This window comes from Myxocyprinus asiaticus, chromosome 35, assembly GCF_019703515.2.
Source record: "Myxocyprinus asiaticus isolate MX2 ecotype Aquarium Trade chromosome 35, UBuf_Myxa_2, whole genome shotgun sequence".
Taxonomy (NCBI): Eukaryota; Metazoa; Chordata; class Actinopteri; order Cypriniformes; family Catostomidae; genus Myxocyprinus; species Myxocyprinus asiaticus.
In genome coordinates this window covers 9,427,182-9,454,970 of record NC_059378.1, presented here as the reverse complement: position 1 = coordinate 9,454,970, position 27,789 = coordinate 9,427,182, and the positions used below count along the sequence as shown (strand labels likewise).

Genomic DNA, 27,789 nt, shown 5'->3' with positions numbered 1-27,789 from the left:
TAAAACAAACAAAGATTTTTAGAAGAATATCTCAGCTCTGTAGGTCCACACAGTGAAAGTGAATGGTGGCCAGAACTTCGAAGCTCTAAAAAGCACATAAAGGCAGCATAAAAGTAATCCATAAGACTGAAGTGGTTAAATCTATATCTTCTGAATAAATATAATAGGTGTGGGTGAGAAACAGATCAATATTTAAGTCCTTTTATCAATATAAATCTCCACTTTCACTTCCACGTTCTTCTCCTTTGTTTTTGGCAATTTGCATTATTTGTGCATATCACCACCTACTGGGCAGAGAGGATAATTAATAGTAAAAAAGGACTTAAATATTGATCTGTTTCTCACTCACACCTATCATATCGCTTCTGAAGATATATACCACTGGAATCGTATGGATTACTTTTATGCTGCCTTTATATGCTTTTTGTACCTTTAAAGTTCTGACCACCATTCACTTGCATTGAATGGACCAACAAAACTGAGATATTCTTCTAAAAGTCTTCGTTTGTGTTCAGCAGAAGAAAGAAAGTCATACACATCTGGGATGGCATGAGGGTGAGTAAATGATGAGAGAAGGCTAATTTTTAGATTAACTATCCCTTTAAGTCTTTTTGACTCACAAGTCTGCTGTAAAATTTGCCTTATTTACCTTTGAGCCATTTTAATCAATAGCCAAGCAATGAATTTATCAAAGAAAGTTGCTCAATGATGTATGATTGATGTTGTCAATAACTGATTGCTGAATATATTTTAAAATATAAGTAACTGTATTCCACTACAGTTACAATTTAAATCATTGATAATTAAAATTACAGTTACATTCAAAAAGTATTTTGATTACTGAAGAGATTACTTTGTATTTTATTGTCATTTGTTTCATTTAATATTTAATCCTTTCAGATCGATAACATTTATACATAGAAATGATTCAATCCAAAGTGCATTTGAACAGCGGTGAAACACTTTCTTATGATGTGTTACATTCATACGAGCAGACAGAGAAGTTTGAAGTAAGTTTGGAGCAGAAGAAATTGAAATAAACCTTGTGTAAATTGTCAGCTTTACGCTAAGCTAAAATGCCATTTTACATGCACATGTTACCAGGCATGATCATATTTTTTTATCAAGAATATTCACGTTGGATCATAATTTCTTTTTTTTATTTTAGTAAGACCTTTGATATTAGGGCAAAAATCGTATTCTTGATAATAATTTCTGTATTGTTTTCCTGTAAAAATATCTAAAAATCCTTAGAACAAGATCAATTTGATTTATCTTGTTTTAGAAACAACACTGCATAAGATATTTAGGTTTTTCAGAGAATGTATGTTTAACATGTGTATTTTGTCTTACTGCACTGCAGAGTTTTTATAGTCAAAACAAGTGAAAAAAATCTACCAGTGCTGAAGAAGTAATCCAAAGTATTTAGAATACGTTACTGACCTTGAGTAATCTAACGGAATATGTTACAAATTACATTTTACAGCATGTATTCTGTAATCTGTAGTGGAATACATTTCAAAAGTAACCCTCCCAACCCTGTATATATATATATATATATATATATATATATATATATATATATATATATATATATATATATATATATATATATATATAAAATACTATCCTATTTTAAAGACTATTATTAAAGACCATGAAAATGACAGGATGTAGATCTGAACTGAGATAGAAAACATTAACATTTACATTGTAAAGTGCTAAGATTAAAAAAAATAAATAAATAAATAAAAAACGAGCTTTCCAAAGAAAACCAATTGTCAATATAAGTTAATAATTTATAATTTAGTCAATATAATTTAATATTTTACAATACAAATATAATTTTGTGTGGTTAAAATAATAATAATAATAATTACAATAATAATAATAAGATAAGCCATTTTAAAGACTCTTTCAGGAGATCCATTTCTGTTAAGATATATATTTAAGGTGGAATTTGCCTATATATATATATATATATAATCTGGCCATGCAAAATATAAAAGTTTACCACTTGTTCACATTTGTATAGGAGCATACTGTGTAATACCCTAGATCTTTCAAGGACAAATTATATAATTAATATTCCTTTGGTCACCTTGGGTTAAATAAGTAATTCTAAGGACAAATTGCATTTATATAATAAATAAATAAAATATATTAGTCAATCAGTATGTCACATTGACGTCAACGCCTGACTGGACAGAGCCAGGCGCCATTTTGTTCGCCAGCGAAGCAGCGAATGGACGAGGCCAGCAGGACCGCTGAACACTCCTCATACATCAAACCGAATATTCTTAATTCCAGTCGGTATTAACTGGTAATTGTGGACGCTTTATTTAATCTGTTTGAAACATTTATTTATTGAATTACTTATTTTAGTGAAAAAAGAGTAATAATCGTGTTGCAGTTAAGGTGTTAGCAACATGCTATGTGATAAGTCGTAGAATATTGAGTTTTTAGGTACACAGCTTTTAAGTTTAAAAACATACAAATTTCTTGTTCTATTTACATTATGTAGACGGTGTATTTCTCGATGTTTCTGCTTTGATAGATTTTATAACTCTAGCAATAAGTTTAAACATAAGGTAATCGGTCAGAAATCTAGGCCTAACATCAAGAATGCTTGATTTGTTGAAACAAGCTACTTTAGACATATTTAAATAGTGGATTTAAATCCATAAAGAGCGCAATCGGTTAATCAATTAGATTTGATTTAGACACATTTTGCCATTTTAATATCGGGTTTATCAATTGGTGATTGTTTTAGTATTTTTGTTCTTTTGGTTATTGTTTATTGGTCATTTAACTGTGATTCGTTTGTAAAAATGTGGCCTTCTGATGATTTAAGATTTAAAAACGTCTTTACTAATTGTGTAAACGTTAATGGTGTCTGCGCCGTACATTTACAAGTATGGACACAAAATCAGCCAAATGTCGATTCAGCCAATAACAATTTTAAAACGTAGTAAAAAACTTCGTCTTAGCAATGGTCGAAAAAATAAAGCTGTACACCAGCTACCAAAATAATCGCCTCAGACTTCAAAATATGAAATGATCGTGCTAGTTCTTTGTCCCGAGAGTTCATATCTATTACTATTTGAAATGTGCTTTGTCTTAAAACTTGTGCTTTCCCCAATAATACTGTTGTTCATACAATAATATACATTGTGTCCCTGTCCTTATTCAAATAACTATTTGTTCAGCACATGGGAAGTGTTTTTGTCTCTTTTTAAATGTAGGTTATGCAAGAACGTGTTCTTCATCCAGAGGATAACTGGATATTTGACTGCATTAGTTTCCCTGAAGATTGCTGCTTTTTTTTTTTTTATCTCACCATTGATTGTTTTTTCCCCCCATTGGGCATTTTTCCCCCTTCAAAGTTCCAGTCCACCCCATTTAAATTTTCCACCCAGCATCAGGAGATGGAGAAGACATCCCTTTTTTCTTTCCATCACCTACAAGATATGCAGTCCCTTGGCTCTGCTTTTTGACATCATCTAGCTTGCAGTTTTTTTTAAACTTCCCAAACCACTTTGAATTTTCAACATTATTGGAGAAAAAAAAAAAAAGGACATTTTCTACCATCGACTAATTTTAAAGCAGTCTAATGGGAACAGGTCTCTAAGAGAGGCACAATAGGCCACAAGTTGCCTCTCTCACTCTGTTCAGTCTTTACTCATCAGTCAAGTATTCCTTCAGGATCCACATAGTGCGGAGTGACCCTTCAAGAAGTGCTTGAGATCACCAGGAAACATCTCAGCCACTGCAGGTGAATGAAGTTCAACGCTTTCTTTCTTTAGTGTTTTAATATCGGTTGCCATTTGGCATTACTCAGGACTGAATGTAGTTAGATAATTTGACCAGATCAACAGGAGTATGAATAGGCTTGTAACACTCTAAATAGGGAGATTCACGTGAAGCCTGTCGCAGGCATCCGGGACGAGATCCCAACATCGCTGAAGAGCTCCTGACCTGGAAGTGTACAGACTTGTGCCAGTATGACCATGCAAGGAAATGACTGCTATTTCTACTACTACTCCACCTGTACCAAGGTAAAATGAAGTCTAGAGACACTGTTGATTCACTTTCACTTTTGGCTGTGCTTTGGTGAGAAATTTCCCTGTTAGTAACTCTTAAGCCCAAAGTATTTCTCAGTTAGACTCAAATATTAAGCATCTGCGTACAGGACACGTGACACAAATTTCATCATCAGCAGAGTGCTTGAGCACTGAACGGCTGCGGCCCGATTTTTCTAACCAAGCACAGATGAGCCATTGCTGTCACAAAGTGCTAGAAAAATATGTAATCGCCACCAAACAAAAGCAGACAAAGGTGGAATCAACAACAGTGGATGTTCATGACAAACCTGCATTTGTAAACTTTTTGGTTCTAAACTCCTGAAGAGAAATAGTCCAGTATTTCATAGCAGTCGTAGTGCGTATGCCTCATCCGCCTGTGTATGCACGCACAGTCAAATGAAGTATACTTTGAAAGGCTGAGCATTTGACTACGCAAATGCAAAGTGTTTGCCACAAAACTGAAGTATACTTTGGGCTTTAAACTACATCAGCTTATTCATGTATGCAGTGTACCCAGAGTAACGGATTACATGTAATCTGGACTGCGTAATTATAGTACAAAAATCAAATATTTGTAACTACAATTTTAAATACTTGTAATCCGATTACAATTACTTTTAAGGATAACATCATTACATATTAATTAGGCAAAGGCAGTTAATAATTGATCCATTTAAATCTGTTACCACACATGGATAGGGTTTGTAATACCAAAATTGTCGGGAGTCATATCAATTCTCATTTTGATCCATTAAGTTTTTTTACTTTACATTTAAGCAGCATTGTCAAAATGGTACAAGCTAATCCTACTCAAATGCATGTGACATCACACTAACAAGAAGTAATCAAAAAGATGGCAGATTAAATAAGTTAAAAAATGTAATTAAGATGTTACATTACTGACTATAATTTTAGTCATGTAATTTGTAATCGGTGCCAGAATACAATTCTATAATACAGAAGTAATCTACCCAGCACTGCATGAATGTATATCTGTTTGCTCAAAAGTGGATTTTTCATGTTTCAAAATTGCAGTTGAACATATTTTATTTATGTAAACTGAATATAGTCATTAATGTTTTTGTGCTGCATTTTTCTATTAAAGGGTGACAGCTGCCCTTTTCGTCACTGTGAGGCTGCCATGGGTAGCGAGACTGTCTGCACCCTATGGCAAGAGCAGAGGTGCTTTCGCCAAATCTGCAAGTTTCGTCACATGGAAATAAAGGTTGGGGCTCACCACCAAAACACCTCTGTGTTAAGTTCTTTATGTTGTTACTTGAACATCATCTTAAATGGGATCTCAGCAATGACTCACTTTGTTACTCCTTTTATAGAAAAACCGCAAGACGATCCCGTGCTATTGGGAGAATCAGCCGGAAGGCTGCCAGAAACCTCACTGTGCTTTCCATCATGAGAAGTCACGCCTCATTGATGGGATTTGTTTCCCTCCAGATGAAGGTATCGAGTCGTCTGTACAGTTTTTTTTGTTGAAGCATATTGGTTTTCATAAGCAAAGAACTTGTAGTTTAAAACAGTGGTTCCTAACCTGGGGTCCACGCCCACCTTAGGGGGGCGACAGAGTTCACAGGGGGCTTTAATGTGGTCAAAGATTGATTATATGCACAATACCAGTAAGACAGTATGTCAGCTTCCTCGTTTAACTCAACATGCAGTATCTCAATATAAAAAAACGTGCAAAAACTTGACACCCTGTCAGCTGTAGCAAAACTTCATGAAATGTCACTCATCCAACCAGAGCCTCTTTACAAAACTGCATGAGGATGAAGTGCATCAAATATATTCTGCGGAGGTGCACTGACTGTTGTGTGGCCAAGTGCTTGTGAGTTTACTTTTCTTGGATTTTGGAATAACTGCAACATCATAACCACACACTGCAAGACTGCAAAAACTTATTAAAACTGCATACCTTGTTGACGTGTTATACGCATTATAAGGAGACCATCAAATGGACTCAGGGCTCTGCATTGGGGTAGTCGAAATACCAGTAGAAATCTGTTAACAGCAAGAAATGTTGAAGTATTTTGTCTGTTGTGGTTATACAAAATCCAAATGGCAAAGAATGCACATTCCAAAAAAATAATTATATTGTAATGTATAGTTTTTATCAGTTGTTATACTTTTGCGTTATTTTTGTATTTCTCACGGCCTTGGATGATAGCGCTCCCTCTCTCTCGCACGCACGCGTGACCAAACACAGTGAGAGATGAGATATGATACAAAAGCCCCACTTCTCTTAGTTACTGACACCATGTTTTCCTTTCGGCATCTGTTTTGCCAGAAAGTACGGAGACGCTATCGCACAAGTAAATGACCTCAGCAATTATGATGTAACCCATTTGTCAACCGCTATGTATAGTTATGTATGTATATTTAGTCAACAGTCAGCCACTTTAAACCCTTCAGAGAAGGGGTTACACAAATGGAGACAGAAAAATAATTACAATTATGAAACGTTCTTTCCACCATATTTTTTTTTCATGTATATGCATTAAATAAAATAAAATACAGTTATATACAACTTAAAATAACTGAATTTTTTTTGTTGTTGAAGGGGTACCCAGTTAGTGCACTGCACACCACTAAGATATTTATATATACATACATACATACATACATACACTGGTGGCCAAAAGTTTGGAATAATGTACAGATTTTGCTGTTTTGGAAGGAAATTGGTACTTTAATTCACCAAAGTGGCATTCAACTGATCACAAAGTATAGACAGGACATTGCTGATGTAAAAAAAACAGCACCATCACTCCAACACCTTATCCTTGAGTAATCATACTTAATTGCTAATTTGGTACTAGAAAATCACTTGCCATGATATCAAACACAGTTGAAATCTGTTTGGTTCGTTAAATGAAGCTTAACATTGTCTTTGTGTTTGTTTTTGAGTTGCCACAGTAAGCAATAGACTGGCATGTATTAAGGTCAATATTAGGTCAAAAATGGAAAAAAAGAAACAGCTTTCTCTAGAAACTCATCCGTTAATCATTGTTTTGAGGAATGAAAGCTATAAAATGCTTTACACTACAGTCTTCAAAGACAAAGGACAACTGGCTCTAACAAGAACAGAAAGAGATGTGGAAGGCCAGATGTACAACTAAACAAGAGGATAAGTACATCAAGAGTCTCTAGTTTGAGAAATAGATGCCTCACATGTCCTCAGCTGACAGCTTCATTGAATTCTACCCGCTCAACACCAGTTTCATGTACAACAGTAAAGAGAAGACTCAGGGGTGCAGGCCTTATGGGAAGAATTGCAAAGAAAAAGGCACTTTTGAAACAGAAAAAGAAAAGGTTAGAGTGGGCAAAGAGACACAGACATTGGACAACAGATAATTGGAAAAGAGTGTTATGGATCTTAACCCCATTGAGCTTTTGTGGGATCAGCTAGACTGTAAGTTCTATGGCAAGTGCTACAGGAAGCATGGAGTGAAATGTCACCTGAGTATCTGGACAAACTGACAGCTAGAATGTCAAGGCTCTTCAAAGCTGTCATTGCTGCACGTGGAGGATTTTTTGATGAGAACTCTTTGAAGTAGTTTAAGAAGTTCTGAACATTTTTTTCAAATTGTAATAGTAATTTTTCACATTATTAATATCCTGACTATACATTGTGATCAGTTGAATGCCACTTTGGTGAATAAAAGTACCAATTTCTTTCCATAAGAGAGAAATCTGTACAGTGCAGACTTTTTTGTAATTAAGTTAGGGGGGCTTCAAGGAAAAAAGGTTGGGAACCACTGGTCTAAACAACTCAGATTTACAAATTGGCTTTTGTCATTGACTTGCAGGGCAAGGAGTGCGGAAGGAAAAAGAAGATGCCCCACATGAGGACCAAGTCATCCAACTCCCTTCACCCTTTGCTCCCCCCACCAACCCACAACTTAGAGGGGTCATTAGAACTGAGACCCAAGAAAATGTGCCCAGCCCCACCCATCCACCCGTGGTCATCAACCCTGTGGATGATGATGATGAGGATGGTAATCACAGACTTCTGTGACATGTCACATTTCATATCATGTTTCTTCTAGAAATATCTCACTGTTCTGATGCTTTAATATTTGCAGACCAGTTCTCAGAGGAAGGAGATGAATCTTTTGGAGGCTCACCAAGGAAACTGATCAAAAGTAAAAACTATTTTCTGTGCTCTTACTCTGTTTTTTTGTATGTGATTAGAGCTTTATTTAGACCTAAGCATTGATTTTTCACACAGATGATAATCTGAATTTTGGAATCCAGACACTAGAGGAGATCAGATTGAGGAAGGCACTTTTGGCCAATTTAAGGATGACTGGTAAATAAACCCTCGATGCTCTTGTTTTTCATGTAATTTGTTGTTCAGACATTTCAGTTTTAACAATTATTTTCTGTTCCTTCACTTTCTTTATAGGGCAGTCCACCATGCAAGGTTCTGATCAAAACAATGGAACTGCTATTGAAAAGGAAAACATTCACTCTTTCTCCAAGATTGGTACATACTCCAAGTAGTTTTCAGTTATTGGCTATTCTAAGATAAGGGCTACTTTGAATAGTATTAAACCAATAATTAATTTTAATACCATATTAAAATCATTGTTTCAGATTCTCCTGTTAATGAAATTGGAAAGAGAAAAATTACAGACAGACTTGGGAAAAGAAATTTTAAAAGAGGTAACTAATTTACATTATAGGTTTGTGTTTGAGTGGTGTCACGTTTTTACACACTTGTGCATGACTTTGTCTTGGATTCTTGTCAAGATGTTCCTGTGGATGGAGAAATACCTTTGAAACGGTGCATTGCTGAACGTCTTGGTGGAATTGTTGAATCATCCACAGAGCATGCAGACATGCCACCACAGAAAGGTAAGAGACCTGTTATTGTGCTAGCACTATTTCAGTGTTTTTAAAAAAAATCATTTTCAGTGTGTATTTACTTTGTGTGTATGTGCTTGCGCTTCTCTTTTCTCAGCTCAGAAACCAGTGCGTGAAAGACTTGGATTGGCCACTGACCTCGCTACCACTGATATGGAGCCAAAGTCATCTGGAGATATTCGTATAAAATCCCTTGAGGAGATTCGGCAAGAGAAAGCTGCCAGAACCCTCAAAGTGAGTAAAGTGGTCCGTGTTGTGAAAGAAGTCCCAGCAAAAGAGCCGAGCCCTTCCAAGAAAACTGCTGGTGGAGCTCAAGTTAAGACTTTCTCTGAAATCCTTCATGAAAAGAAAAAACTACAGGAGAAACAAGCCCAGGAAGCGAAAGCAGCTGCCAGAAGCCCAGAGAGAAACGAGGGGCCAGCCACTGCCGGAGCTGCAGTCAAGGCCTCTGTTGCAGCTGGAGAGGTGAGAGTAAAGACACTGGAGGAGATACGCAGGGAGAAGGCTGCACGAATGCAGGCACAACTGAAAGAGACGACAAATGACAAGACCCCATCTTCAAATGAAGCGGAGTCTAGTGCAGCTCCAAAGAGGCACATACTTCGCATTAACAAAACCTTACGTAAGACATGCATACATTTCTCTTGATTGACACTGTGTGCTTCCAGGAAATGGTTTAATAATTGTTACCTGTATCCAAGTCTGTGTGTTAACGTAGTTGTCTTTTTTTTTTTTCTTTTTGTTTTTTTTTTTTTTTTTACAGCATCTACAAACGCTGCGAGTCAGACAAAACTAGATGCATCTGACAAGAAACTGGGACCTGCTATAGAGGTAAGACCAGTTGTGACCCAATCTAGAATTGTGGCTTTGCTTCTGTATTTAGCATACGTCCTGTTTGACACGACTGCAGTAGCAGGAATGCGTTGATCTTTGACTTTGATGTTTCTGCCTTTATACAGGAAAAAAAAAATATATATATATATATTATTTTTTTTGTGTTTGCTTATTATTTCTTAATTCTTAACCACAATTACAAGTATGGTAAATATTTTACATGGATGCCAAACCGTAGCCAGGAGTGAGAATGCCATAACCTGTGAATTTAATATTCCAGTTTCAATACAAGTTAAGCTCAATCATCATCACTTGTGGCATAATGTTGATTTACTACAAAAAATGATTTCGACTTGTCACTCCTTTAAAATAAAAGCTAAAATCTGGGTTACAGTGGAAGTGAATGGGGCCAATCCGTAAACGTTAAAATACTCACTGTTCCAAAAGTATAACCACAAGATGTAAACAATATACGTGTTAACATGATTTTAGTTTGATAAAATTGTTTAATAAACTTTTCTGTGTAAAGTAAAATCCAATTTTACAACTTCCTTGCAATGACGACGTAACACGGTAAACCCTAAAACGACCATAAAAACCACTACAGTAAAAAAAGACTCAAGTTTTAACAGATAATGTAAGTGCTTTTATGAAATTAGAAGCTTCACATTTCTTTCTTTAAACCCTCTAAAAATTGGCCCCAATCACTTTCATCTTGAGTGCCACGCTATAACCTTGATTGTAAGTTTTTTTTTCTTTTTTTTATTTTTTATAGAGAAAACGGACGAGCCAAATAATTTTTTTATATCTGACTAAATTCGCTACCTGTGTGCTGTTTGATCACAGCCGGCTGCTTTCAAATGCTCACATGCGTGTGTCTGCCCATGCACTTGTGTCTTTTGATGAATGATTTGGTGATATTACTTTAAACACTGCTGTTAATGAATTACCAGTGTAAACAGATGGGATTAAATCTGTGCTGCCTTGACGAGATATTAAAGCAAACACAGCCGTTAATCTATAAGCAGATGAAACAGATTCTTAAAAATGTTAGATTTGTGTGATGTCTAAATGTATATAAGCTGCATGCTGTCTGTTATAGGCATTCAGGCATTCTTACTGCTAGTGGTGCATTGATCAGGAAATTTGAGGCCGATACCGATCTTTTTTTTTAATTTTTTTTATTTATTTTTAACGCTAAGATTGGCCGATACGATACCGATTTTAATTTTTTGTTAAGTGCCCTTTGCCACACTTTTGCAAGTTATATTGTGCAGTTATGTTTATGCCCCAAACTGTAAAATTATGGCAACACATTACAAAAAGGTTCCATTTGTTAACATTATTTAACAACATTACAGTAGTTAACATGAACTAATGAACTTAATGTTAGTTACAACATGTACTATTCAATTTTAAAATCAATTTGTGTTAGTTAATGCACATTAATGCACTGTGAACTAACAGTTGTATTTTTATTAACTAACATTATGATTAATAAATGCTGTAAAAAGTATTCACTGTTTGTTCATGATACCTAATGTATTAACTAATGTTAAAAAAATAACCTTTTTATAAAGTATTACCAAAATTACATAATTACATTAATTGTGAGTTGCTAACATTTATTTGTATTGAAAACAGTTATGTATAGTTCTGTTGTCAATATCAAAAGGTCATTGTGACATACTGGCAACCATTAAAAACCATGAGAGCATCACGCACAGCAGAGATACTTTCAAATATAAGAAAAATATATCCATTACAAGCTATAAAACTGCTCCAGTGAGAAATCATTAATATCTATGATTTGTTTACTGTCTTTGGCATTTTGCTGTAACACATCACTAATTATTAAGCAAATGTATGAAGACGTGGTGCAGACATTGAAAGTTAAACAGTTATATCTGTTATCTGCTATTAGCGGTATTGTGACCAACATGAATCTGATTTAAATTGGGATCCTCACAGAATAGCGCTGGGATGAGTGACTGATGAAATATTGAGAGCACCCGGAGAGCGCGCATGTTTGATTGACACCAAGAGTGCTCATGATCGCTCAGTCTATATTGCTCCATTGTCTGATTGTCACGACTCATGTTACATCACGTGTACTCAGATTTGTATTTGCATGTTTATTTGTTGTTTTTCATTCGTTTTTATACCCGTTAGCAGCCTCTTTATCCTCTGTGCAGCGAGTCAGAATAACTACTGTAATGACTCTAGAAAATACTTTGTTTAATACCCTTATGTCCAGGTTTTGTAAATCACTGAAATAAGCATTTTTCTTCAGAATCGTGAGAGAATCGTGATCTTTATTCCCAAGTAAATAAATCTTGATTCTCAGTTTATCCGGAATCGTGCAGCTCTAGGTTCTATTGCTTTTGATTCGACACGCCGCTCACGTCTGGTGTTAGACAGGATGTAAATCTGTTTCTCTGTTTAACTTGTTCCAGGCAAATGGGAAAGGGAAAACGTCTGGCAAAACTGTTAAAGTGAAGTCTTTTGAGGAGATCATGCAAGAGAAGAGACTCCGCAAGCAGCAGGAGGAGCAAGGCACTTCCACCATCCAGAAAGAAGCAGGACCAGCCTCACCTGCTGCCTCACCACCAGCCTCTGAACCCTCCACCAAGCCTCAGACCTCTGTGAGACAGCGCATCACCCTCAAACCCAAGACCCTTCCAATCCCTGCTGCTGTAGTTTCCCAGCAGAGCTCCCCTGAGCAGTCTGGGGAGAGTGATCGATCTTCAAAGACACTGACGACCCCAACCCCTGCAGTGATACCTGTCCAGCTAGCTGGGGGAAGCATTCAAACATTGGAGACCAAAGGTACTAATCAAGTCTAATTTAACAATTCTATTCTACTCAATTTAAAAAAAAAAAAAAAAAAAATTATAGGAAATATCCCAATCGGACTCTTTAATTTCACTTATAATTAGTGGTCGACCGATATATCACAGAGGCCGATAAATCGACTGCTTGCATGTGAAGCAACTGAGACATGTAAACAACCAGTCACGGTTTTTGTTGTTACGTGTCATCGTGTTACTACAATAATAGACCAGTGTGCAACACAGTGTCATTTAAATGATCCGCATATCAGAGCCGCGAAAGACGCGTTTGAGCTCATAATGATGAATTGCTCACCTGTTTTATTCTCCCTCTCTCTCCTTAACAGTTCCCTGTAACTTTAAACTGTCTTGTCTAATGATAAAAAGGCAAATATCAAACTAATCATATACCTTCTGCAAATATGCACATATCTCATTTAAACAGATGTAATAAACCAACCTCACTTCAGCATCATGTGGAGCACTTATTTATCTTCCTCTAAAGCATGTATTCTAACAGTCTCTCCTCAACAGTTCCTTGTCACTTTTCTAATGATAAAATGCAAATATAAATAAAACTTCTATTATATATCATCTGCAAATATGCAGATATCTCGTTTAAACAGATGTAATTCACAAACCTTATGAAAATCCAGCATCGAGCACTCATCTAATATCTTCTCTGAAGCACGTATTCTGTTGGCCAGAATCAAAACTTCAGGATCAAAAGTTCCTTTGATTCACAAATCATGAAGACATTCCAAGCAGGCGATCCAGGCCATTTTAAACTGTCAGGAGATTGAGGCTTGTGCTGGATACGCACGAGCCCGTGAGTGTGACCAGAGTCTTTCTAGCAAGTCAGTCCACTGTCAGCAATGTTTGGAGTGCTCTCAGGAGACTATTTCCAGTCATGAAAGTGCAGCTCCTATCTACTTGAATGGAGAAAGACCAAAATCTCCAAAACGGTTGGTCAAGATTACGATCAAAGTACATATTTTCAAATCAGCAGTAAAATCAGACAACACTGGTATCATAAATGGTGGTGCTTTACCCTAGATTACGCTAAAAAATGCAATTTTCCCAGCTTTTATAGCTGATGTGCATGCGCGTTCGCGAGTTGATTGACAGGCGATGTCTGTTTCTTAAAGGTGGTTGGCTCTTTTACCTGTAAGGCAGGACTTCCTATCTACATCCGTTGACCATTGGCTGTAGTTGGGCATTCTAATTTCTCCCATTACTTTTAATAGAAGTGGCCCATCTTTGCTAAATAATCTCTGGTGCAGATTCAAAGAAAAAGTGCTTCATGTGTGCTATGAGTAAATGTTTTATTCACTATGCACTGTATGTACAATTGGTTTGATTTGGCATTTTTTGAGAATGCGATTGCTAACGTAGACATGCCATCTATGGTTGCTGGCATTGTATCGGCCAATCGCCCACCCTGCTCTCTGGATATCGGCATCGGCCATTAAAAAAATAAGGTGGCAGTGAAGTGCAAAACAAAACAAATCTAAAAACACAATGACAAATGGCAGTGTTGTGTTTTCTGATTTGCTGATGTATTTCTGAATTGTTATTGTCTTTGGATTCACTGTGTTTTTAGATTTGTTGTTTTGTTTTGCACTTTACGGCCACTGTAAAAAAAAAAAAAAAAAAAAAAAAACATATTTGTCGACCACTGCTTATAATTGCTGTTTTGTGTCTCCATTTCAGTGAAGCCTAAGGTCAATGTGAAGCCATCAGTGATGAAGCCAGCAGCTCAGCTTGACCTAAAGAGAAAAGCTTCTAAAGTTCATCACTCTGCTGTTGCTGAAGTGAAACCTCTTAACACTGCCCATCAAACACCGTCATCATTAAATATTCCGAACAAACGGCTTAAGGTGAGAGTTTTTTTATTTTCTCGTACAAGTTAGGTGTTTCTACTAATCTAAATAAAATAACACTTTTGCATCCTCTTTCAGTTGGCTTCACCAACCTCTGCGAAGGATGGTCAGTCTGACACTCAGCAGGTGCCCTCTGACACTATGGATGTAAAAATAGTGCCTATGCTTGAGCCCAACAGTAGCACGTCAGCAGCTTCTGAGACAGTTGCTGTCCCCAAAAGGTATATAACATGAGAAATATTCTTTATTCTTTGTTTTAGGAGGCAGGAAAAATTTGATGAAGTTGAACAGCGTGAAAGTGCATGCCCAGTTCAGACCGTCTCAATCTTTGAAATAATTTGCATCCTATTTTATCCTTGAATTGTTTTCCCATAGCCCTGTGATCAGAACACCTAGTTCGCAGCGTTCTCGGCGGTCCAGTACAACTACTCGTACTCCTGCTGTTGTTGTTAGCAGTTCATCAATGGATGACTTTGAAAACCTCTTAGATGAATTTACTGACGATCGGCTGGAGGACGACTTGGAATTGGACCCAGGCAAAGGAGAAGACGACCTCCTTTTAGAACTTTCCGAGATGATCGACGGTTAGACATTGAGCGTTTACATCCCTTCACTTACAGGCCTGTGCCCTCTGCCCTAAAACCCACTGCCACTAAGGATTAGAAAGGCCTTCATGACTTATTTTAGTCAACAGCATTTTAAATTAAAATGTTTTATTTGCAAACTCATAAATGTCTGTTGTAATTACCCTTTTTATTTTCATGTTTTTTTGTCAATGTAAATGATTTTTTTGTCAATTAGTGCTCAAGTAACTGTCCCCCCCCCCCCCTCATTTTTCTTAAATTTTACTTATTGTTCTTACTTTGACTTCTGTCAAAAAAGGAAAAAACTTTGTTCTGATATTGCAGGTATTGTTTAACAAGCCACCATAGTATCAGCCTCAGGTTAATTGTGTTGGAAGTCATAGATAGCACTAGCACACAAATCGTGTTACAAAGACAGGAACTTTTCACTTGTGTACTATGTATACTGAAAGTAGTTTTTTATTAGGCACAGCAAGACTACACCTTTCTTAAAATTGTCTTTGATTCACATGTATTTATGAAGTGAGTCATTAAATGTTCATTTGCCCGTGTTTGAGAAGATTATTTTAATGGATAATTTCCCTCATCTTTGATCTAGCATAGGACAATATTTCTGTCCCTCTTGTTTACTGATCTTACATAGAACTAAAGGAAAGGGATTCTGCATTTTAATTTTTTTCCTTTGGGCAGAAGCAATGCTAGCGCAAATTTTACAAACATTCCCTTGGGACTGTCTCTAAATTTTCTCCTCGAGTAGGTTATGTGAATTTGATTTAAAGTATTAGCAGTCAAGTTCCATCTCAGACTTCTGATTTCAGTGGGACAAAATGTAAATATAGAAAAGCTGTGTTCTCAGGGAAAATGTTTCTGCTTAGGAACTGCTTGCTTACCTTTTATATCCTTTTCATGTTTTATTTGGAAGAGTCTTGCCCGTCCATGTCATCCTCGCTTAGCCTTTTTATTCAGTTTGAACTTGAAATTGCGTAATTCATTTAGAACTGGGATCTGAAATGTATTTTCTGCTGGAGTATGTGCCTATACTTGAATGGCACCTCTACAAACCATCACTGTAAATAAAATGTCTTTATGAGAATATATATTTGGGTTTTATTTTTGAATGGCTTTATTTTTGCCAGTCCATTTTCTCATATTACACTTTTTCATTATGCAGCATTTGGGGTTTAACTAGGGCTTATGCCACTACAGTATCCCACACAGTAAAACTCACAACTCCATTTTAACTCGATGCAAAAAGCAATTATTGGAATAATGGGAACTAACAAAATCCCCCATTGAACGGTGTTTAAACTCATGGCTGTTTTATATATTATTGTACATTAAAATTACATTTGTACATAAAAGGTTATTTAAATCTATTAATTCCAAGGATTTGGTAGGTGGCTTACAAAAGGAAGTCCATTTTAATATTTTGGGTTTTGGGTTCCCATACAAGTTTAGCTCAACTGAAAGCATTTGTGGCTTAATGTTGATTACAAGTAAAAGTAGGCCTAATTTCGACTTGTCTCCTATTCTTAATAAAAGCTAAATTCGGGGGGCCTGGGAAGCTCAGTGGGTATTCACATTGACTACCACCACTGGAGTCACGAGTTCAAATCCAGGGTGTGCTGAGTGACTCCAGCCAGGTCTCCTAAGCAACCAAATTGGCCTGGTTGCTAGGGAGGGTAGAGTCACATGGGGTAACCTCCTCGTGGCCGCGATTAGTGGTTCTCACTCTCAATGGGGCAAGTGGTAAATTGTGTGTGGATCGCGAAGAGTAGCATAAGCCTCCACATGCTGGGAGTCTCCGCGGTGTCATGCACAGTGAGCATTGGCGGTCTCAGAAGCGGAGGCAACTGAGATTTTTTCCTCCGCCACCCGGATTAAGGTGAGTAACCGCGCCACCACAAGGACCTACTAAGTAGTGGGAATTGGGCATTCCAAATTGGGGAGAAAAGGGAATAAAAAATAATAAAGCAAAATTCTGGGTTACAGTGAAGCACTTAACAATGGAAGTGAATGGGGCCAATCTGTAGACGTTAAAATACCATTTCAAACAATATTAGTGTTAACGTGAATTTAGGGTAATAAAATCGCTTGCTAAGCTTTTCTGTGTAAATTTATATCCAGTTTTACAACTTCGTAGCCAAGACGACGTTACAACGTAAACCCTAAAACGCCCGTAAAAATTACGATTTAAACAACTTTACAGCTCAAATAATACACGAGTTGAAACAGAAGAATTACTGCGCTTTAAGCTATGTAAAGGAAAAAATTAAAGTGCTTTTATAAAATTACAAGCGTCACATTTCTGCCTTTAAAACCCTCCAACAGTTGGCCCCATTCACTTGCATATTCTCGCGGCTCAAGTGCCTCACTGTAGTTAACGTTATGCCACAAATTCTGTCGTTAAACCCCAAGCCAGTAGGTGGCAGTAAACCTGTAACACTGGTGTCTGTGACGTCGTAACCGAAAAGAAAGAACAACAGGAAAGAGACAACTGCGTATCACTGCGACTGAAAACTGCAAAACACAACGCTCGTCCTTTGCTGTTGTCATTTTTCAACACTAATTGACAAAGGAAATCGAGGATTAAGGCTTTTATAAGCCTTGGAATTCTCCTCAAGTTCTGATTCAATTGCTGGGATGCATAATTTCCCTCTAAATTTTAGCTTGTTTAATGGCAGGTATTGGAAATTTCACAGTAAAAAGGAAGAGATATTTATTAGACATAGAAGTACAATAAGCAACCGGCGAAGATTACTTACGTGGTCGTAAAAATCTGCAAAGGGTAAAAATCACTTTTTTTTTTTTTGTTTTGTTTTTTTTTGGTGCGCTTTTTAAGGTAATAGAGAGGCGTTTATTTTCGAAATTGAGGTATTTAAAAGGGGCATCTGAAGGAAACATCGAGGTTAGAGGTTGGTCAGTATTGACCCAGTATTCTTACTGATTATTCTCATTTTGCTTCTGAGCGTTGTTTTAGTTTGATTTAACAGCACAATAACAGACCGATGCTTGTTTATCGTAGTGATTGACATCTAGTGGTAATAAAGTGTCATTGCAGTGCTGTCAAAACTGTAAAATACAGTAAAATAAACCATGAAGCTCCTGGAGAATTCAAGTTTTGAGGCCATAAACAGTCAGCTCACAATTGAGACGGGAGACTGTAAAATATTTGGACGGTAAGTGTTCAAATATCCTTCATCTTAGTAGATAAAATGATGTAAAGTGGCAAAGCTTCCTTTTATAAAAACATTTGCATATCTGGTGGGTGTACAGCAAACCACTAACAGCACTGTGATGTGTCTCTGCTAGTATTGAGAGTTATTCCTGTAAAATGGCAGGGGACGACAAGCAGATGTTTAAGCTGTTTTGTCAGGAGGGACAGCCACATGTACTGGAGGCTCTCTCTCCTCCGCAGAGCTCTGGAATCAGTCCCAAGTAAGTCAAAGACTTTTTCTCAGGTACTGATAAGCATTTCACAGTTAGGAAACCCCACACATACACTCCATGCAAACATCTTGCTGAAGGTCATTGCGTGTTCACCGAAATATATTTTATATTCAGACTGAGTCAAAGTTTGGATGATGGAGAGGGTCCTCTCTCTGACAAGTGCAGCAGAAAGACGCTCTTTTACCTGATCGCCACTCTCAACGAGTCCTTCCGGCCGGACTACGACTTCAGTCGCACCAAAGGCCATGATTTCAGCAAAGAGCCCAGTGTAAATTGGGTAAGAGTACATTTGGACATAAAATGCTTAAAATGGTACATTTACAGAAATAATGGGTCAAAACAAGCAACTATCACTAAAAGAACGTAGTTCTGTTGGAGCCATGGTCTTGTTAAAGAAATATTCTGGCTTTCAGCTCAATTGACAGCATTTGTGGCATATTGTTGATTACCAGAAAAATGTATTTTGTCTCATCCCTCTTTTTTTTTGTTGTTGTTGTAGTGAAGCACTGCCAATGGAAGTGAATGGGGCCAATTTATAAATGTTAAAATACTAACCATTTCAAAAGTACAGCCTCTAGATGAAAACAATAATGCATATTGTTAAGTGTGATGAAATCACGTGCTAACCTTTTCTGTGTAAAGTTATTTTAAGGCGTAAAGCCGTAAATCCTTAAATGACCGTAAAAATAAGACATTTACAGCTCAAGTAATCCACGGGTTTTAACAGAAGAAATAATGTAAGTGCTTTTATTAAATTATGAGCTTCATATTTCTGCCTTTAAACCCTCCAAAAATTGGCCCCATTCACTTCCATTGTAAATGCATCACTGTAACCTCGATTTTTTTTTTTTTTTTTTAAAGTAAAGAAGGGACGAGTCGAAATCACTTTTTGTGGTTCTCATCAATATGCCACAAAGGCTGCCGATTGAACCCAGAATGTTCCTTTAAAAGTGGCAAGATTTTTAACATATTTTAGTCATATTCAGTCTTTAAGTGGGGGGAAATGTCAACACTGAGTTAAATTATTTTCTGTTTTTGCAGGTGTTTAATGCAGTGAACAGTAGTTTGTCTGCTGCAGCTGGTGAGGCATATAGTCACTTGCAACCTCAGTTATGGGAGGCTGTAGACAAGGAGATTAGCCTTGCTGAATGTGATATATACAGGTAGATATACAGCAATGGAATCCCCATTTTTGACATTTTAAAGAATTTTCTTTGAATAATCTAAGACTGCATTACCATGCATGCTTATAAAGTTCTGATTGCATTTTGTAACAGTTACAATCCAGACCTGGATTCAGACCCATATGGGGAAGAAGGAAGCCTTTGGTCCTTCAACTACTTCTTTTATAACAAAAGACTGAAAAGGATTGTGTTCTTCACATGCCGTTCTGTCAGGTGAGGATTTCTAGATCAGAAAGCAAGTTCATCTAAGCATGGTTCTGTGTCATCTTTTGAAAAGTTCTGATGTGTTACCATATTACAAAGATACGGATAGTTCACACAAAAATGAAAATTCTGTCATTTACTCACCCTCATACTGTACCAATCCCGTATGACTTTCTTTCTTCTGCATAACACAAACGAAGATTTTTAGAAGGTCCATTCAATGCAAGTGAATGGTGGACAGAACTATGAAGCACATAAAGGCAGCACAAAAGTAATCCATACGACTTCAGTGGTTAAATCCATGTCTAAAGCTGATAGGTGTGGGTGAGAAACAAATCAACATTTGAGTCCTTTTTAACAAAAAATTCTCCTCCCTGCCCAGTAGGTGGCGATATGCACAAAGGAGAGAAGAGAATGAAAGCAAAAATAGACATTTATAGTAAAAAGGGGACTAAATATTGCTATGTTTCTCACCCACATATATCATGTACATATAGACATGGATTTAACCTCTGGAGTTGTATGGATTACTTTTATGCTGCCTTTATTTGCTTTTTGGAGCTTCAAAGTTCTGGTCACCATTCACTTGCATTGAATGGACATTCAGAGCTGAAATATTCTTCTAAAAATCTTTGTTTGTGCTCAGCAGATGAAAGAAAGTCATACACGTCTGGGATGTAAATGATGATCTTTGATCTTTATCAAACTGTGCATTTTTTAGTCTTTTCATGGCTCCCCGAGACTCTGGTATCGGCACAGAACTGGATCTGGAGCTGGATGAGTGCAGCTATGAAGAAGAGGAAGAGGGGAACATGGATGAAGAGAGGTGAGAAATTGGGCAAATTGGGACAGGAATAATTTGTAACAGAAATGACTTCTTCAGGAAATACTGCATTTCTCTAAAACACCTATGCCATTGTTTTGTCATCATTGAGATTTGACTGACATGTGACATGCAAATAAATCACATGGTAACAGAGTATTTGTGTGTAGAGAGCCAACAGCCAAAAGCAACATTGCTGTGTAATTACCAAACTGACAAAATCGATGTTATTGGATCTTTCTACAGGTATGGTGCACTGTGTGCCTGATAATGGAAGCCCTCCTCCCTGTCCCCTGAAGCCAGTCACCTCTTGCCTGAGTTTTAATGCCTTTTAGCGTTTTCTGTTTTCCTTGTTCTTTTTTATATTGTTGGTAATTTTTTTTACAAATGGAGAGGTGTTGTAATCCAGAGATTTTGAAGTACTATGCCCTGCAATTTAACATTTGCCATTACTTTTTGTCACATGACTGTGTGTGCGTGCGTGTGTGTGTGTGTTTTGCATTGTTTCGATTGAGATTCTCCTCTGACATTTTCCTCATTAGCCTTGGAGGGAACAAAAATGAAATGTGTTTTTACAATTGTTTTTTATTGTTGTTGTTTCCAAAGCGGTCTTTCTTTTCTCTCTGTTTTTCCAAACCTAATTTATTTATTGATTTGAATCATTGCCAGTGGTTTAACAACTCCATAAAAGTCACTTGAGTATTTCCACTAGGTGGCGCCTTTGAACCTAAAGAAATAATTCACCATAATTTTCTTTTTTCTCTCTCTCCGGGGTTACTCTTCAGGTGTGTATTCAGTTTTCAGTGGGTTTTTTTATTTGGTTTGGCACCAAATTTGCAAGGCATTTTCAGCATTAAACAAAGTTTGAGAAATTGGAAATTGAGTTTCCATATGTTTCAGGCCAACACATGCTCACAGCAAAGCAACTCTATTTCCAGTCTATTTTGAATCTTTTGTGATGGATATTACTATTTACAGGTCAGACGGTTTCCCTAATTTAGATTGTTTCGCTATTAATGTGTAATATAGTGTTGTATGTCGTAAAACATTTTCCTGCTCGTAATCAGTGTAAACATCACTCGATACATTCACTGAGAGAAGTGCATTGACCCAGCTACAATCCGTTATCATAGATCAACTCCCCATTTTAGTTTCACCACAAAGCTAACAGATATATGAAAAGAAAGAGATAAGATTGCCATTATGAACATAGATCAGTTAAGTCTTGTTACTGATTTTTTAGTGAGTGGGTTTTTTCATGACTTCTGAGGTGTATAACGTGAAGTAAACATTGCAACTCAGCTTTCTTTCACTTGGACATGTTAGTTTGAAGGACAAAATATCCCTTCCTTTGCTTGTTTTTATAGCAGTAGTCCCAACATGGTGCTGTGGAAAGATATTAGATGTGATCAAATTAACTTTGAGAAGGGGTGTCAATGAAAATTGCATTATATTGCTAAACTGTTACATTTCATTTTGTTTATAAAGCTTGATGTAAAAATCAGAGCACTTTGATATACTACAGAGTGTTTAAGTATCAATATAACAGCAGGATATGCACTTGCAGTATCTTCAGTATTTCATTTTGGAATATAGTCCCTCATAAGAGGGGAGTTCACAACACGTCACAAGAATGAATCCAACTGGATGCTGATTCAAGCATCAACACTGTTAATGATTCGTAAGCATTTCCTTCTTGACAGCTTAGAGAGCCTTTTCTTTATTTTCAAAATGCTATGTTAAATACACATCTGCTGACTTGATGTCCATAGTTATTTTACTCTTGAAAAATATATATATATATAGATATACACTGCTGTGTTGACATTTCTGTGCTAGTCATTTAGAATGTATACATAAATATGTAAATCTTTTCTGGGTTTTTTTTTCTTCTCACAACTACTGGCCCAGTATCATTAATCAAGCCATTAAGTAAGTCTAATTATCATTCTTTAAGTCATCAGTGAGCAACAATATAGTCTTGTTGGGTTTTTTATTTTTGTGGCAACAACAAAATACTTATCTTAAAGGTACAACAACCCTTGAAACAACATGTAGTGTCCGCTTCTCTCTAGTAACAAAAAGAAATCTACAAATTGACAAGTACTTTAACAACAACAAAAAAAAGTCATAGCACTGCATGCAGGAATCACCAACGAAGTGTATGTTAAGCTTTTGTTTTGCTCTACAGGTACACTGCGAAACCATTATATGGACATTTCTTGTGGTGCATGTCAATATATGCTCCACAGCCTTCAAGGTCGAACCTGCTCTACTGCACAAATACATAGTCTAATAGATGAAGACATTTACAAAGAATCAGATGTAACTGGCAGAGAAAAAAAAAAAAAGCCTTCTGAATTCTTCACATGAAAAGGAAACAAGCACTTCTGCTTCTGTTGCAGATCCACAGGCTCAAGCTGGGAAAAACTCAAATCTTTGGTACTTCAAGTCCAACAACAACATCGGCTGTTTTACTGGGGGGGAAAAGGCACTTTAAATAGTCATACCTATAATTTTCCATTGCAAAAAAATGATGTAAACAGTACATAAAGGCACACAGTGTGCATCAAGTATTGCAGGATTTAAGTTAGAGGTATCAAACTATTAATTGACACAACAAAGCTGCTTCCACAACACGTTTACAATGGGTGAAATCCATGCACTAATTAGGCAATACTGTTGAACTTAGTTATGATTTTCTTTCTAGACTTAATCCAAACTGTGCCATAAATCAAAATCTGCTAGGAAAGCAAGTTTTTCGCAGCCCATGTACAGCACAAGCCCTGCATGTGTCGTTTCTTGACGAGATCACCGCAAATGGGTATTTTCAGAGGTAACAAAACACAGTTACTCCCCATCCCCACCCCCCCCACCACCTGTGGCGTCCGGGAAGTAAACGGAATGAAGGAGGCGCTTTCATTTACCCCTTGTGGAATTACTAGCAATCTTCACTCTTGCTCGGTTTGAAATCAGGGACAATCTGATCCGTTGAGTGTCTGGTGTTGGAGTGCTGGCTGAGGGATATATTGTTGCTACAGTGCAGCCATGGGTGGAGAAGAATATCTCCAGCCTCTAGCCTCTCTGAAGGACATTTCCTTAGCATACAACACACCAAAGACTTAGCCCTGGGTGAAAGAGTGTCGGGGATGGTGAACGCACCCCTACGAATTTTGCTGAACAGTGCTGTGGGTTCCACATCCTGAAATGGGTAACGTCCAACTAACATGGTGTAAAGAACAACACCAAGGCTCCATATGTCGGCAGCCTTCCCAGAGTATGAGTGTTGCGAGTTTAAAATCTCCGGGCCGACGTAGGCCGGGCAGCCATGTTTGTCTGTCAGCGAGTCGTCATTGCCGTTAAGCAGACAAGAATCCTCCAAGTTTTGCAAGACCAGCTTTGTTCTGAAAATACAAAACGAATCTGAAATCAAAATGAAAAATACAAGGTTGCACCTGTGCAAGTCATGCAACTTGTCCCTGCTACTACCTTAAACTTTACATTTGCATACATTTGATAACCAGGAACTATATAGCATCAATGTTACTTTGGGTTACTGACCTCTGCGGATCAGTGAACAGGAACTTGCGCAGTTTAAGGTCTCTTAAAACGACGCCGTTCTCGTGACAGTGCGCGACTGCAGCTGCCATCTGGCTGAACAGCCGCACGGCCTCGTCCTCCTGCAGTCTCTTGCAGCTGCGCACATACGAGTGCATGTCCCCATAGTTACGCTCAAAGAATATGTACATGTTGTTCTCCCCCAGCAACACCTCCGAAATCTTACAGATATTGTTGTGCGGCAACAGGCGTGTGTAGGGTGCGATGAACTCATGATACTTCTTAATTGAAAACACCTGATGGAAACATACCAAAACATGATGATTATTGATCCTTCATTACATATATAAACTATATTAAGAAATAGATCATATTCAAGTCCTTTTTTACTATCAATCACAACTTGCTTTTGGCAACTGGCATTCTTTGTGCATATCGCCACCTATTAGGCAGGGAGGAGAATTTATAGTAAAAGGACTTGAATATTGATCTGTTTCTCACCCACACCTATCATATCGCTTCTGACGACATGATTTAAACCACTGGAGTCATATGGGTTACTTTTATGCTGCCTTTATTTGCTTTTTGGAGCTTTACATTTCTGGCCACCATTCGTTTGCATTGTAAGGACTTACAGAGCTGAAAAAAATCTTCTAAAAAAAGTCTTCATTTGTGTTCAGCAGAAGAAATTAAGTAATACACATCTGGGACGGCATGAGGGTGAGTAAATGAGAGAATTTTAATTTTTGGGTGAACTTTCCCTTTAAGATTTTGTGCAGATGTCTTAATATAAAAATAGTTAAAACGTGTGTAATTTCTGCACCACTAGCATCACCAAATAAGGGTGCAAAAATAACGACTTCCATTGGTCAATCAAAAACAGGTAGGCTCACACAAATCTCATGCAATTTGCTGAGCCAATATCGATAGCGCCACAGTGTTTAAACTTTTCAGGGGCTGGAGGATTTATATGCACACCTTGCATGTGTAATCCTGTTCTGTGACATGATGAACCACTCTGAAAGTTTGAGCTCCTTCTGTGGCCTCCAGCAGAATGTAGGGTCCGATACGGGACACATGGTGCTTCTCCGAGCCTTGTTGTTCCAGGGTCTGGGACAGGGGGCGAAGACAGGGAACGAGACCAGGGGAGGGAGGCTGGCTGAGCCTGCGGCGCTTGCATTTGAAGGTGTCGGTGTTGTGAGAGTCCTCAAAGTCTACTCGCTTCAGTCTCAGTGGAGGTGTTGGAGTTGACAGGTTCATACTCATCTGTGACAAAGACAACTGAGTTAAAGTTCATGACCTTGTGTCAGCATGGCTTAAACCATAAATGCTGATTAGGGGAAGGATGCAAAGGTAACTTAAAAAGTGGATTTGTTAATAAACTGCTTGATTATTGTACCCGACATCATCTAAGATCCACAGGTACCATTGGACAATACCACGCGCGCGCGTGCGCGCGCACACACACACACACACACACAAAACAAGGATGGGAGAGTCATTAATGTGGTGTACTAAAGAGAGGTAATCTAGCACTAACGATTGACTTAATTATTTGATACTTGATTGGCTTTCGAAATGTTGCTCGGCGCCTATGAGTCACACACAGTGTTGAAGTTTTCACACATTCACGCGCACGTCATAGTATGACGTAGCCAGGTTTCTTCCACTTCACCCTATATTTTAGACCTAACTTTTTTTTTTTTTACCCAAAATGTATTTAAATGTCTTGTATATGACCCTTTTAGAGTTTAGAGCTCAATAAATTAGAAACAAAAATACATTAAAAATAAAAGTTCAAACAATATCGAGGTGTAACGTGAGTTGCACCATCACTTTCCCTCTAAAGTTTAACCACCAAACTCTCTCAATAATGGTTTTAATGGGGGAAAAGTTGACCACTAATTGACGCCAATCTCCAGGACTCTTTTGTTAAGTACTAAACGGTTATTTGTAGAGGTTAATGTGACACTAATTCAAAGGATTACAGGATTGCCTTACCTCGCTGCTTGAGACAAAGGACCCACTCCTCTCCAAAACAGAACAATGAAAACTACGGGCGCACTTAGTTCGGTCTAGTTGTCAGAGAACATTTCCAAAAGGGAAAACAGAAAATGTGATGCAGCGAAGACGGAGAAGTTGTTAAATGTAGTCAAAAATGGAAAAAAATCTTTGCCAAGGAAAAACAAATACAAATTCGTCAGTTTGGACAGTATATGACTTAGAAAGATCTCCGACTTTGAAGTGTTTTGCAGACATTAATGCGCTTTTTTTTTCTGTCGTAAACTTTGCCTTTTTTTTGTTCTCTTCACATCTGTAAGTAAACTGACCCACCGGAGAGCGCTTGTTGTTAACACGAATGTCTTTGTTCCTTATTCCCGCTGAATGAACGCGTCTTGCATGGACAATATTTCCTTTGCTTTTTTGGTTTTCACGAACGTCCCTGAATGGCCAGATAACGTTCAATATCCTTCGCGGCGTTGCCCTGGAAAAAAGAAAGCTCTGTAACGTGGTGTTTAATATAGATAACTGTAAGTTTGACAAATAGAAAATTGTCCAAAGAAAGTTGAACCAGAGGACGCGTCCGAATTAGTGATAGCGCAGAAGTACTCCTTTGGCTGGTCTTTTGTTGCAGTCTAGTTATCCTTTGAATTGTAATAATGTTTCCTTTAGATCACACATCAAACGTGGCACCCAGCCTGACCGTCCGAATGTAAATTCTCAATTTGGCTAGACACGTCTAATATGCTCAGATGTGTTACACCAGCCTGACTCGATGATGCTGTTCTTAATAAGATTGCGACATGTTAGCTCCGCCCCCTCGGGTCTGACGACATCTAGTACAGAGCTTCGCAATAGTAGGCTACGCACTACTGTTAAAGTTGAAACAGAAAGCGTGCCGTAAAAGGACTCGTCTTCCGAAATTTAAACGGTAAACACCTCTGAATTGACCTTAATATTTCGACAAATGTTCAAAAGCAGCGCATGTTTTTGTGACGTCCACATTGCAGCGCGAGCTATGCGGTACATGCAGTATTTTAGTTTAATAGCGGGGGAAAATGCATTAAAAAAATAAACAAAGCAATGCACGAACATTAATGAAAGCAAGCAACACAAACCATGCACTGAATATATAGATAAAGCCTATGTTTACACGTTAAGTTTGTGCCTTTTGACGTTGCTGGAAGAGCAATATGCCCCACCCCTGTGTATGACTCAATACTAAGGTTGGTGTTGCACTATTCATCAGGGTGGCATGCAGGTGACACAGATAAAGACTCAACACCAAAACCATCAGCAGAATTGATGTATTTGTTGTAGAACGTATATAAGCATGTATTTAATGTAATAGTTCTATGCATTTTGGGTTACAAATAGACCTACACCTCTTTTAAATTTCTGTGTTCATTACTGCTGTCCCATTGATTATTTTGCACACTCTGCAGCTGCACTGCATGTTTACCAAAGGTCT

At 37.5% G+C, this 27,789-nt stretch overlaps 3 protein-coding genes across 5 annotated transcripts; 2 read left to right on the top strand and 1 right to left on the bottom strand.

Annotated features, from left to right (window-relative positions):
• Positions 1–2,208: 2,208 nt before the first annotated feature.
• LOC127426132 (zinc finger CCCH domain-containing protein 11A-like) lies at positions 2,209–16,195 on the top strand. Of its 2 annotated transcripts, none has more exons than XM_051672686.1 (17): positions 2,209–2,323; positions 3,246–3,775; positions 3,911–4,058; positions 5,191–5,310; positions 5,420–5,543; positions 7,907–8,095; positions 8,183–8,242; positions 8,329–8,409; positions 8,506–8,586; positions 8,697–8,765; positions 8,853–8,957; positions 9,064–9,588; positions 9,730–9,797; positions 12,257–12,629; positions 14,345–14,511; positions 14,593–14,735; positions 14,890–16,195. In XM_051672686.1, exons 3-17 carry the CDS (start codon positions 4,005–4,007, stop codon positions 15,101–15,103), a joined length of 2,373 nt encoding a protein of 790 aa, XP_051528646.1. In that variant the 5' UTR covers positions 2,209–2,323; positions 3,246–3,775; positions 3,911–4,004; the 3' UTR covers positions 15,104–16,195. The 2 variants fall into 2 exon arrangements, with proteins under 2 accessions (XP_051528646.1, XP_051528647.1); XM_051672687.1 differs by having other exon boundaries at positions 2,246–2,323; positions 3,706–3,775.
• Positions 16,196–17,549: 1,354 nt separating this feature from the next.
• Positions 17,550–22,634, top strand: maf1a (MAF1 homolog, negative regulator of RNA polymerase III a). 2 transcript variants are annotated; one of them, XM_051673031.1, is made up of 7 exons: positions 17,550–18,277; positions 18,440–18,536; positions 18,663–18,825; positions 19,590–19,711; positions 19,826–19,945; positions 20,658–20,762; positions 21,006–22,634. In XM_051673031.1, exons 2-7 carry the CDS (start codon positions 18,454–18,456, stop codon positions 21,025–21,027), a joined length of 615 nt encoding a protein of 204 aa, XP_051528991.1. In that variant the 5' UTR covers positions 17,550–18,277; positions 18,440–18,453; the 3' UTR covers positions 21,028–22,634. The 2 variants fall into 2 exon arrangements, with proteins under 2 accessions (XP_051528991.1, XP_051528990.1); XM_051673030.1 differs by having other exon boundaries at positions 18,411–18,536.
• Positions 22,635–22,735: 101 nt separating this feature from the next.
• LOC127426302 (tribbles homolog 2-like) lies at positions 22,736–27,432 on the bottom strand. Its single transcript, XM_051673029.1, has 4 exons — positions 26,319–27,432; positions 25,296–25,583; positions 24,321–24,613; positions 22,736–24,163 (listed from the first exon to the last, which is right to left on the bottom strand). Exons 2-4 carry the CDS (start codon positions 25,581–25,583, stop codon positions 23,701–23,703), a joined length of 1,044 nt encoding a protein of 347 aa, XP_051528989.1. The 5' UTR covers positions 26,319–27,432; the 3' UTR covers positions 22,736–23,700.
• Positions 27,433–27,789: the final 357 nt, after the last annotated feature.